This window comes from Syngnathus floridae, chromosome 9, assembly GCF_059516105.1.
Source record: "Syngnathus floridae isolate MCC-2025c chromosome 9, RoL_Sflo_1.0, whole genome shotgun sequence".
In the NCBI taxonomy this organism is placed as follows: Eukaryota; Metazoa; Chordata; class Actinopteri; order Syngnathiformes; family Syngnathidae; genus Syngnathus; species Syngnathus floridae.
The window spans coordinates 4,245,125-4,256,406 of NC_142421.1; the positions used below are offsets into that span (position 1 = coordinate 4,245,125).

The window sequence follows — 11,282 nt, forward strand, 5'->3', positions numbered from 1 at the left end:
AAAACAACAAGAACTGGGAGCTAGTAAGACTTTGTATACCTCGTTTGTGGACGAGGAAATGGCGTGGCCGCCATGTTTGTGCGGGTTCCGAGGAGGCCTCGTGGGTGGATGAAGTCAAGTGACGTGGTCGCTTTTTCTTTTCTTTTTTTTTTTTTTTTTCCCAATACACACCCACCCACAATCTCAACCACCGACCTCCCCTCCGCACCTCCCTACTCCCCTCCTCTCGGTTTCTCCGCTACGCGCGGCCGCCGCTCGCTTCCTTCTGGATCAAGTAGTGCGCGCAATGTATCCACAACAGGACTAAAATCCACTCGGCTTACTTTTATACATCTTTTTGGAGCGTCTTCTTTTTTTGGGGGGTAGGGGAAGAATTTGACTCCGCGCCGTCCGGAGAACTCGAGGTAACTTTTTGGGAAAGTGGCGGTGGGTTAGCTTTTTTCTTTTTTTTACGATGACTTCACAGTGATTCTACTCATAAATATTAACGAGTTGAGTTTTATTCGGACACAAAACGTCGCTAAAGGTACACAGAATTTGATTTGGCTTGAGGAACTACTTAATGTGTCGTGGTTGTGATGTGTATTCATGTGTCCCTCCACCCCCACGTCCAGGTAGCCCCAAAGGTGCTAACTGCTATTCAAACTAACCCCTTTTAAAAAAAGAAAAGAAAAAAAAGACCACCTTTTGTTTACTGTTAACGACCCTTGGCGTAAGAATGCAGAGAGCTTTTTCTCCCACTCTATTTGTGTAGAGGGGGAAAAAAAAGTGATGGAGAGTGTTGAGAAATCCATGGGAAAGGAGAATTATCACTTCCATTTGGTTCTGCTCTAACTTTTAGCAAGCAAAACATGTTTTGAATGAGAATGAAAATATGCATAAATTAATCCATATTTTTTGCCATCTAGCGGAACAGCATCCAGTTTTTCTGCCTGTCACTATATGTCGCTGGCATAGATAGAAAATACAAATGTGAGGGAGTGGTTAGCACATCCATCTCAGTTCGGAGGTCGAGGGTTTAAATCCAGGCTTCCTGTGGGAAATTTGCATGCTCAAATTGGTTAGTCATAGATACGTAATTAATCATTTTCTAACAAATGATGTGAAACCGGATCATTTCCTGCAGCACACCCGATGTTCTCTCACTGCACACTAATGTGGTTGTGAATTATTGGTTTAAATCCCAGTCATTACATGAGTCACCATTGTGCCTGTTGCCTTGACAGCCTGAATGTAAGAAAGGTGCTGTGTTTTTTTTTGTACCATCATCAGATTCAAGAGGAAGCGTAGGCGGCGGGCTCTGCTGGAGGATGAGCCTGGTGGAGGTGAGGCAGTTGGCGGGCTCGCTGACCCTGTCCCTGTCCAGCAATGACTCCAAGGAACGCTGCTGCGAGAGCGACCCGGACAGCCTCCGCGGCCGGGCCATGTCTCCGGACTTGAGGCAGGACTTCAACATGATGGAGCAGAGGAAGAGGGTCACCCACATCCTGCAGAGTCCAGTATGTAGAAAAAGTCAGGAAAAGCCTGCTAGACCATCTGGATTTTATTTGAGGTTAATCAGATGGTGGCAGATGCGTGTTTGAATCTGAATGGTTAATTATGAACACACACACGCTTCTGCTATAATATGCAACTACATTTTTATTGTAATTTGGAGAGTGCCACCACATTATACTAACAAGAGTGTCTATGAGTTTCATTTTAAAGTCATCAAAATATTACACACTCCTTCACTATGTTGCAGTGCACGAGTCATTCAAAACTAAGCATTAATATCCTCGTATTAACATAATTTCAGATTTGGCTCTATTAGATTAGGTGTTACCCAAAAGTCGATTGGTCATATTTGGCAGGGAAGACTATTTCCTCCAGCCTGCTGTTCAATTTTAAAAAGTTGGCAGATTTTACATTTTTTTCCAGAGTGCCCGAGTGGTCAGTCAATGTACAATAAAAAGCTAAAATGCATCATAAGAATCAATTCAACTCTGTTAAATGTCCTATTGGGTTCTGTGATAGAAAAAGAAGCCAAGCAGCTCAGTTCAAGAAGGCACAATGAGCACATGCCAGCCGAGTGCATAGAAATAAGTCCAGCCCACACTCCTCTGCAATTGCATAACGGCCCCCAACAAGTGGAACTTATCACATCGCCATGGTTACGGCGCTCGGATGAAGCAGAATGCTGGCACTGGGCTGACTAACATAGTGCGGCTCGGAAGGTCGCGGCACCCCTGGAAAGCGAGAAAGTCCAAGTCGGGCTTAAATAACAGCACCGTCGCCCCCGAGGCGCTCGCACAAAGAGGTTTTCTAGATTTGTGGCTTGTAATAAGAAGCGCGTAAAAATGAGCCGCAGGGATTAAAGAGTTCCATCACGGTGTAATAACTCCTATTTGGTTTGCAGGTGTTCAAAGATGAGTTGGAAGGCCTGATTCAGGACCAGATGACCAAAGGCAACAACCCCACAGGTCTCCTGGCCCTGAGGCAGATAGCTGACCTGCTCATGGCCGGCACGGTGGGAGGGGCCGGGCCTTTGACGTCACCCATCAGTGAGTGTTCTTGTACGAGCCGGATGAATCTTCTTCTTGTCGGCCTGAAACAGCAGAAAAGTTGTGGAGGGCATTGTCAACGCGCCCCGTTAAGCAACCCGCATGACCGCTCGAGCGAGTGAATCGCAGCCGATTGGAATGCTAATTATATTAGCTTAACTTCTGGACTTGGCAATTGCAGGCCGCTGTTTTTATTGACTTATTCTGGAAGAAGTTCGAATGTCAGCATCTTTACAAACTAGTGATGGTGTCAATAATGCATCCATTCTTGGACTTGATTTTATCTTAAAGCAGTGGTCCCTAAACTTGGTATCGGGCCACACAGATATATATTTGATTTTTTTTTTTTTAATACAGTAAAACTAAACATACAGCAAAACAATTACACACACTGAACATTCAAATACAATAAATAATTCATTTTCATTATAAATTGCATTCGTAAAATTTGCCACTTCTACTTTTCACATCCTCGTATCCACATGTGTGCACCACACTGCCCCTAGAGGCCAAATACTATATTGACGCCATTAGTCCGAGCAAAAGAAATATCAAGGCCCGGCAAGCTTTCCCTTCTTAACTGTCTCCTGAAACCTAAAAGATTGCAAGAAAATCACTCGCAGAAATAACCATTACTAGTCTACCGCGTTTCATTTTCTGCTCAATTCATTAGCCAAGTCCCTCAATAGTCATGATGAACACAGACGGTTATCATGATTGAATTTCCAAGTATATCAATAGTTTTCTTTTAAATTTATTAACATGATCCCAAGAGTGGCTAACATCCATCTGCTGCTCTCGCTACAGCACAAGCAGTTGAGATGTGTTTTACTTGACTTGCACTCAAAGGCCCCGAAGACGACTCATCCTTTTAATGTTTCTCAAGAGAGCAACTCCATTTGACACTGTTTTCAATACACACACATAGCCAGCACTCCATACTAAAACACACATGCACTGTTCAAATCCAAAGGCAGGAACTCAGAGATGGGGTTGGAGCAACAATTTGAAGTTCAAATGCACTTCAGTCAAACTGCCGTCCATATTGTTTTCTGGAAACTTTTTTTTTTTTTTAAATGGAGATATTTGTTTTCCTAGTGAGTGACTCCCTCAACTCTGCACCCCCCCCCCCTTTTTTTTTGCCTGCAGGCCTCCTGTCTTAGGTTCCAGCTGGGATCACCTTGTTTATCTTCAAATTAAACGGCTTAATGTTCGCAAAATGGCTGTGAAGTCAAACCGAGCTTTGCCCTTTTTAAAAAGCCGCTTAGGCTGTAAGAGATGGCATCGTTAAATGTCCTTATACGGCCGCACCGTCCCGAATATCCTCGCTGGGAATTTTCAGAAAGTCTTTTTTAAGGTTCAGATGCTCCCCGAGGGAGGCTTTAACTTTATCAGCGGTGAAGGCAAAGCCTGTAAACATCCTTGTTATGTCTGAAAGTGTAGTTACATGCAAACTCCTTACAGGATGATGTGTTGTTCCGTCACAGGCTTGGGAACGGTGTCCCCCATCAACGACTTGTACTCCGCCGAGACGCCATCCTTCGCCAAAGGCGAGAAGCCGAGCCGCTGCAAGCTTGCCGGCCTCTACAGGCTGGTTGACCTTTTTAGCTGGGCTCGTTGCACCGGCGCCTACATCACCGTGAGTGTTGACAACCCGTGCACGTCTTTCCGTCTTCGTGAGCTCCGCCCCGGAGGCTCAAAGGGAGATGCGGCATTTTGTGTGTGAGCTTCCCTAAAGAAAAATCCCGGGGACACAGAGTAACGCACAAGATGATGTGTAGACAATACTAGTATTGTAGTACATCACTAATGCGCTTTTTTTTTAAATCATATTCATCATTCACAAAAGGTCCTGTCTCATGAGTATGCAAAAAAAAATATAGCAACATTACCCAAATAACATTTCTGAGCTCATACAAAAAAAAAAAACACCACCCCTAAGAAATAATGAACGCTTGCTGAATTTCAAACGCTTTGCCGCATAATTATAACCCGAATAAGGTCAGTGTTTTTAATTGAAGCCGTGTTTCTTTTCATCTCAGGTGCGTGTCAACAAAGAGCAGGATCATGTTCTGATCAGTCCGAGAGGTCTGTCCTTTGCTGAGGTCACTGCAGCAACGTTGGTGAGTGAATCTCATTTCTATTTAGGGCTTTGACTAAATCATTGAATATTTTATACTCGATTGCCATACTGGTGAGCTCTCACCGGACATTTCATTAGGTACAGGTGAAGTAACAGGTAATTCAATTTGGACTAGAACTGCATTATAAATTCCGCCTTCTTAATATTAATAAAGGAAATTGTTTTGTTTCCTCTGGTGTTCTAATAATCTGTCATTTTGGTTTCAGGTGAAAGTGAACATGATCGGCGACGTGGTGGACCAGGGCTCGACCGACTTGGGCATCGACCACTTTGGATTCGCTCCTCACGCCGCCATCTACGCCATGCGCCCCGACTTGAAATGCATCATCCACATCCACACGCCCGCTACGGCCGCCGTGAGCTAAGCTGCCGTTTTAAAGGCTCACCGCGATTCTCTTGAATGCAGTTTTTGCCGTTAACTTGAAAGCCAGGCTGTGAAATTCACAGCGTGCAGGCCGGCGTTTTTATACGCGACGGCACAAACGTGTCTCTGTCTTTTTATTTTTGTCAACAGGTGTCCTCCATGAAGTGTGGAATACTGCCCATTTCCCAGGAGGCCTTGCTCCTCGGAGACGTGAGCTGCTTCGGTTACCATGGCAGCCTGGCTAATAAAGAGGAGAAGGTGGAGTTTCAGAAAGCTCTGGGCCCGACTGCCAAGGTACTGTCAAGTTGAGAGAGTCCATTAGTGAAAGGGGCTTTTTCACAGCTTTCAACAGCGACTTTACCTCTCCAGTCACACCGAGTACACCTGCACCAGTTAATGAGATCTAAACAGCTCCAACCACAATTCCACCTCTTGGCTACATCATTTTTCATTCACTCCTTACTAATGCAAAATGGAAATACTAAAAGGTGTTAGGAAGTGAAGAAAATGATATTTCTCATAATAGTACAAAAAATATTCATTATTATGCCAAAGTACCTCTCACGCCCTGATGTCTATTTTGAAGTACTGCATTTGCGTTGAAAGAATTCCTCTTGTATTTTCCAGGTGATGATCCTAAGGAACCACGGGCTGCTTGCTTTGGGAGAAACCATAGAAGAAGCTTTCCACTACATGTACCACTCGCAGCAAGCGTGCGAAATCCAGGTACATCCAGTGACATGGTCACGGTACAGTGAAGGACAGGAGTTGTCTTATGTATTCATCCGGCTTGCGTTTAGGTGCAGGCATTGGCTTGCTCGGGCAGCGCGGACAACCTGCTGCTCCTGGACAAGGAGAAGTTCAAACCTCTCACGCAGGGAGCGGCCGCCGCCGGGGTGCCCGTCAGCAACGACTTCAAGTGGAAAGTGGGAGAGGCCGAGTTCGAGTCTCTGATGAGGATGCTGGACAACCTTGTGAGTGACGCTTTCACCGGGGCGGCTATATTTAATCTCGTCTAATACTAGCTACCATCGTGCTGTTGATGGACAGCCGAGGTGGTTGAGCGGGTTGCAACCGAGCCAGATGTCCGCCCACCTTGGCGGATGACAAGGCTGGGTGGAAGCAGCTGTGCTGTGTGACCTCACAGTCACTTAATGGACTGGATTTAGCGAGGCCCGTTTCAGCACGGTGACACTCTTGCGCCAAAAACTTACATATCTGATCTCATTCAAGCTACATATTTGGAATATTTTCACTCCCGCACATTTACACTAGATTTGTCAGCAAAAGTACTTTTCTATGTTACTGTACATGCAGTGTTTAAATATTTAGACGGCAGTGTGACTTGGGTGGCCAAGCTTTCCGTTTATTTGCGAAAGGCCTTCGAGGGAAGGTTCAACTTCCTTTTCTCGACAGGGATATAGAACAGGCCACTCGTACCGAAACCCCATCGTCCGCGAAAAGCCCCGATCCAAGAACGACGTGGAAATCCCCGCCACGGTGTCGGCGATTATGTCGGACGAGGACGGCGAAGCGGCGGGCTTGACTAGCCCCTTTAAGTTTATGGCGCAGAAGCAGCAGCGGGAGCGGACGCGCTGGCTCACCTCGCCCAACAGTTACTTGAGGGTCAACGTGCCCGAACGCTCGCCCGGCGGAGACGTCAGCCCCAGAACCAAAACCATGGTACGTTGACTTACTGACCTTTTCATGAGGAAAGCAGTGATGCAATGGGTAGCACGTCTGCCTCACAGGCGAAGTGGTTCTGGGTTCAAGTCTTGGCTCAGAGCTCCCTGTGTGGAGATTGCATATTGAAGACAAATTACTCATAAATAATGGAAGTACATTTTATTTATATACTTCACATATACTATCAGATACTGCATTTCACCTTCACTTTTTAATCTCATGTGCATTCGGGAGATTTAAGTAAACAGCAAGTCAGCAGACTGCACTGACATAACAGGACTACGAAATGACTTCAACACGGAGGCGCTAGAGAATTGCAATTGTCAAGATGCGAAGAGAAAACAAAGGCAGGTGAATCAGACAAAGGTGTGAATGTTGTCTGGAATTGGCTGCCAACCAGTACATTGTGTTCACTGCCCCTCACCCTAAAGTCTGCAGAATTGATTCCAGCCCCCAGAAACTCTCAACATGGGAGGCATGATAATAATCCAAATGCTGAGGTCTTTTAGATTAGACTGCCATCTTGTGGATAACTGGAAGATTGCTTCCTGTACACACTGAACAGCTTGACAGAAAACTTCAGATAAACAAGCTGTCAAAGCGACACACGTGTGGAATATTTAGAATTTTCAGTGAACCTAATATGCGTGTTTTGGATGTGGCAGGAAACTGGAGAAGCTCTCAAGATCACACAGAAAGCCTTGAGCCAAGTTTCAAACTCAGAATTTTCCAGCTCTGAGCCAGACATGTGAACCACAACATATCTACAATAAACATTAAAATCATTTCCTTGTTTCTTAGTGGATGAAGTCATCAGAACCAGGCAAAAGCATGGGCACCCCGATTAAGATTGAAGACCCCAACCAGTTTGTGCCCCTCAACACTGACCCAACAGAAGTGTTGCACAAGAGGAACCGGGTCAGTCGCTGTTATTCTTTATTATCCTTTATTCCATTTATACTGTTCAAATTAACATTCCGATTCTTTTCAATTGGGAAATTTGATTTGACATACAATAAATCCTACTTTTAATTCAGATAAAAGAGCAGCACAGAGGCGACCTGATGACGTCAGGTCCCAAGTCCCATTTACTGGCGGGCATTGTTGTGGACACCATCCCGGGACCGGTGAGTGCACATTTCTTTTAATGTTGTCGCTTTGTGACGGCTCAATCAATGACCAATCCTCGTGCAGGCTTTCATCCTGGAGGACGAGGAGCACACTCGCTCCCTTCCACCTAACCCTTTCAACCATCTGACAGAGGAGGTACTGGAGGAGTACAAGACCCTGGTGCAGCGAAAGCAACTAGGCCAAGACGGTATTGAGAAAAGCCCACATAAAAATGTCCTCCTGCTGTGTTTTTCCACTTCAAAGTCCAAGCACACACAAGGAAGGCCTCGATGCCGAGGTTTATATGCGCTTCAATCCATTTACAACAGAAGTGCCCAAACTTTCTTCTCAAGTTTCAAGAACATCATTTGTTAAAGGGGACAAAAAGACCTTCACGATAGGTCATTTTTAATCTGGATTTAAAAGCTTTTAAACTCAGGGTCTACTTCACTCCTGTTGTTCCATTTTTTGAGCAGCATAACAGCTAAATGCTGATGCACCGTGTTTGCTTTGAACTTTGGGCTCCAATAATTGACCTGAGTGTGACCCTTGACCCTTTGTAATCATAAGCGAGCTGAATGTAATTAATACGCGGTTAACATGCTGTTTCCAGAAGACGAAGACGCAACGGATGCAGATGAGATGCCCACGTTTGACGGCTCCACAATCTCACTCTCACTTTCTCCTATCATGACACCATCCAAGTTTGGTAGGCGCTCAAAGGCGTTTTCCGGTGTGTCAATGTATGAGAACTGAAAATTCATTTAATTTTACCTTTTTTTTTCTGACTGCGTTGCACCCCACCAACAGACACGATACCCAACGGGAAGGACCATTTGTCAGATCCGGAAGAGGACCTGACCCTGGAGGTTTCCAACCTGAGCGTGAGCGCTTCGGAATCTCTGGAAATCTCCATGAGCGCCAAAGACGAGACCCCGGAATGTCAGAGCAAGAAGAAGAAGAAGAACAAGTTCCGCACGCCTTCCTTCCTGAAGAAAAGCAAGAAGAAGGAGAAAAGTCAGGTGTCGGCACATTAATGACAAACAAAACTCGGTCATGCGAATGAGGGATGGAAACCAGCCGAGATTTGAGTGCTTGTTTTTGTTTTGATGAATTGGAATTGGAGAGAAACTTGCAAAGCTCTGAAGATTTTCCCTTTTGCACAAATCCCTCGTATGAATGTATGGAAACGAGCACAGCCGTCGTAATAGTGGCCGCTAATGCATCACAGTCAACGGACGAAAAAACAAGTACGATTTGTATCTTAAGACCTTCTTGATTATAATCTCGTGTTGCTTTGCAGCGGGGAGGGGGGTGGGGAACCTTCAATCCAAAAAATATTGCCGGTTCATTCGGGTAAAACGAATAATTTCAAGTTCTAACATTGAACCCACAAATACAGTTTCTAGGAAAAAGGTTCCCCAGCCACCACTTGCTATTCTCGCCATGACATAATTGTGTACTTTTGTGAAATGAAGTTTGTCAACGTTTACCCACTAACACTTGTTCTAAAAAAAAAAAAACATGCTGTGAGAAATTTTATGGAAGTAATAATTGTCATATATGCTGCTTATTTTTGTTCTGACGAAGCTTAACAAAGCAATGAGGCTTTTCTTGTTGTTTGCAGTTTACAATGTGAATGTGCCGACCCAAAGGGAGCGAGGTGTTTTGTAAATACATTTTTGTTACACTAAAACTATGAAAAGGTTCCAAATGTGACAGTACAATCTTAATACAATATGTCGTTTTAACAATTTGTATTCTTTTTGTTTTTATATTCACATGTTCTGAGCAGGCACTGTTGTTTCTTTGTGTGCGTATATTTTGACAAGATCATACCACTTTTTGAAATGTATTTGTTGTCGGTAAAGATACAAACCACATCCAGTATGAAATAAAGCTTTCTACAACTACTTTAAAGTTTATTTCAGTCATCTTTTTTCCAAGTATAAAGCCACTCTGAAACAAGTGCTGAGTTATAACTGGCCGTGTGAACCCGCTGCCTTGATAGGAAAGCCTCGTTGTCATGGTAATTCAACTGAGAGGGGTCTGCAGAGACAAAGAAGGGATTTGGTGTCTCCAACAGGTGTTCCATTTGGGGGAGGTGAGGGTCTTCATACGCCCCCCCTTCATGTCGATGCACAAAATGACATAAGAGAAGAGGCGACATGACGCAATTCAAAGGCAGAACGTCTGCTTTATGATCGCCAGTTTCTGAGATGCTTGATTTTGTGGTTAAAAAAAAAAGTTGGGGACACTTGGAGAAGACAAAAACTGTGATGGGAGCAGGTGACACATGTCTGGACATTCGGGGGGGAAGGGGACGGGGGAGGAGAGTAAACGCTGTCGTGACCTCGGGACAAAGTGCAGCCATTGTCTCCCGACGGCAAGATAACGTCTGGTGAGCAGCAGTAGATGCATCAAGACTACTGTTTTATAGGGTGGATATAAAAAGTCTACACACCCCTGTCCCATAGGATGGTTTTGGTTCTATTAAAGAGACCAAGACCTGACCTATTACCTATACAATAGAAAAAAAAGCCAAGAGTGGAATAAAGATATAAAAGATAGAAGATATAAAATAGAGATAAGGTGGTAGCATAAGTGTGCACACCCTCTGTTCAAACCTGTTAAATCATCAAAATGAAATTCAAAACTCATACAGCAGAGCGCAAATTAGATTTTCCCTTGAGGGATTCTAATCAGTATAATAAATAAATTAGATGACCTGGCTCGTCGGCCCAATTTAAAAACCAAATGTGGTTTTGGAGCACAAATATCCGCCTAACCCTATCACTGACATAATGGAGGTTAACTGCAGGTGTAATCTGCAAACTTGCACTTGCTGCCCGGCTGTAAGATTACGCTGATGCGGAAAACGAGCACTAGCATCAATAAACATTCATCAGGGATAGGCATAAATTTGAGTCACATGTGAGTTACACCGTGACACGACTCTTCATGTTTGCATTTGTTTCACAGCTGTCACACGTTTTGCATGACTTAGCCTTTCAGTCCACTAGTTTACAGCTAATGCTAAGCTACCATTTATGTGGCTGTGTTTGAATTATTTTTAACTGTGTCATCACTGTATATTTAGTTTCTAAAATATAATATCTTAAGTGCTATCTTTCCTCATCAAGACAGGAGACTGAAACGGATTTCCATTCATTTCAATGAGGCGAGTTTTCTGAAGTCTGACAAGAACCAAAGTCAACCCCCCCCCCCCCCCCCCCCCCCACACACACACACAGTCTTTGACTTTGCCTCGTGTGTGACAGTCAAGCGACTGTTGTAATCCTCCACTATTTCAGATTACTCCACTTGGGGTCACATTCTACACCCATGCTGCGACAGGCAGCACACAGACCCAACCAGCCGCCTGGTACAAGACCCACCCCCCTTGCTCCCCACAACTGCCCAGCACCCCCACCCT

General features: G+C 44.6%; 2 protein-coding genes and 1 long non-coding RNA gene across 7 annotated transcripts in view; 1 reads left to right on the plus strand and 2 right to left on the minus strand.

Moving 5' to 3' along the window:
- Positions 1–1,498, minus strand: part of LOC148393012 (VPS10 domain-containing receptor SorCS1-like) — a 59,531-nt gene extending 58,033 nt beyond the window's left edge. The window contains exon 1 of one of the 3 annotated variants that reach the window (XM_088384367.1): positions 1,264–1,498. The gene's annotated coding sequence lies outside the window, so the exon portion shown is untranslated. Of the gene's footprint in view, positions 1–39; positions 257–1,263 lie in introns of those variants that run through there. The other 2 variants (XM_088384366.1, XM_088384371.1) reach the window with 2 other exon arrangements.
- Positions 169–9,766, plus strand: add3b (adducin 3 (gamma) b). 2 transcript variants are annotated; one of them, XM_088384372.1, is made up of 15 exons: positions 169–404; positions 1,273–1,499; positions 2,399–2,543; positions 4,031–4,182; positions 4,586–4,666; positions 4,893–5,042; positions 5,201–5,344; positions 5,678–5,776; positions 5,851–6,024; positions 6,467–6,733; positions 7,538–7,654; positions 7,774–7,863; positions 7,931–8,054; positions 8,460–8,555; positions 8,657–9,766. In XM_088384372.1, exons 2-15 carry the CDS (start codon positions 1,311–1,313, stop codon positions 8,881–8,883), a joined length of 2,055 nt encoding a protein of 684 aa, XP_088240498.1. In that variant the 5' UTR covers positions 169–404; positions 1,273–1,310; the 3' UTR covers positions 8,884–9,766. The 2 variants fall into 2 exon arrangements, with proteins under 2 accessions (XP_088240498.1, XP_088240499.1); XM_088384373.1 differs by having other exon boundaries at positions 393–526.
- On the minus strand, positions 2,410–9,143 carry LOC148393014 (uncharacterized). 2 transcript variants are annotated; one of them, XR_015860210.1, is made up of 4 exons: positions 8,621–9,143; positions 6,752–6,840; positions 4,006–4,275; positions 2,410–2,587 (listed from the first exon to the last, which is right to left on the minus strand). It is a non-coding gene; the product is annotated as an uncharacterized LOC148393014 (long non-coding RNA). The 2 variants fall into 2 exon arrangements; XR_015860211.1 differs by having other exon boundaries at positions 7,161–9,143.
- Positions 9,767–11,282: the final 1,516 nt, after the last annotated feature.

What these genes read in the sequence shown, in the direction of transcription:
- add3b (XM_088384372.1), top strand. Translation starts at nt 1,311, where the DNA reads ATGAGCCTGGTGGAGGTGAGGCAGTTGGCGGGCTCGCTGACCCTGTCC. An exon ending in GCCTTTGACGTCACCCATCA is followed by an intron (nt 2,544 to 4,030) that starts GTGAGTGTTCTT and finishes GTTCCGTCACAG; the next exon opens with GCTTGGGAACGGTGTCCCCC. An exon ending in GCACCGGCGCCTACATCACC is followed by an intron (nt 4,183 to 4,585) that starts GTGAGTGTTGAC and finishes TTTTCATCTCAG; the next exon opens with GTGCGTGTCAACAAAGAGCA.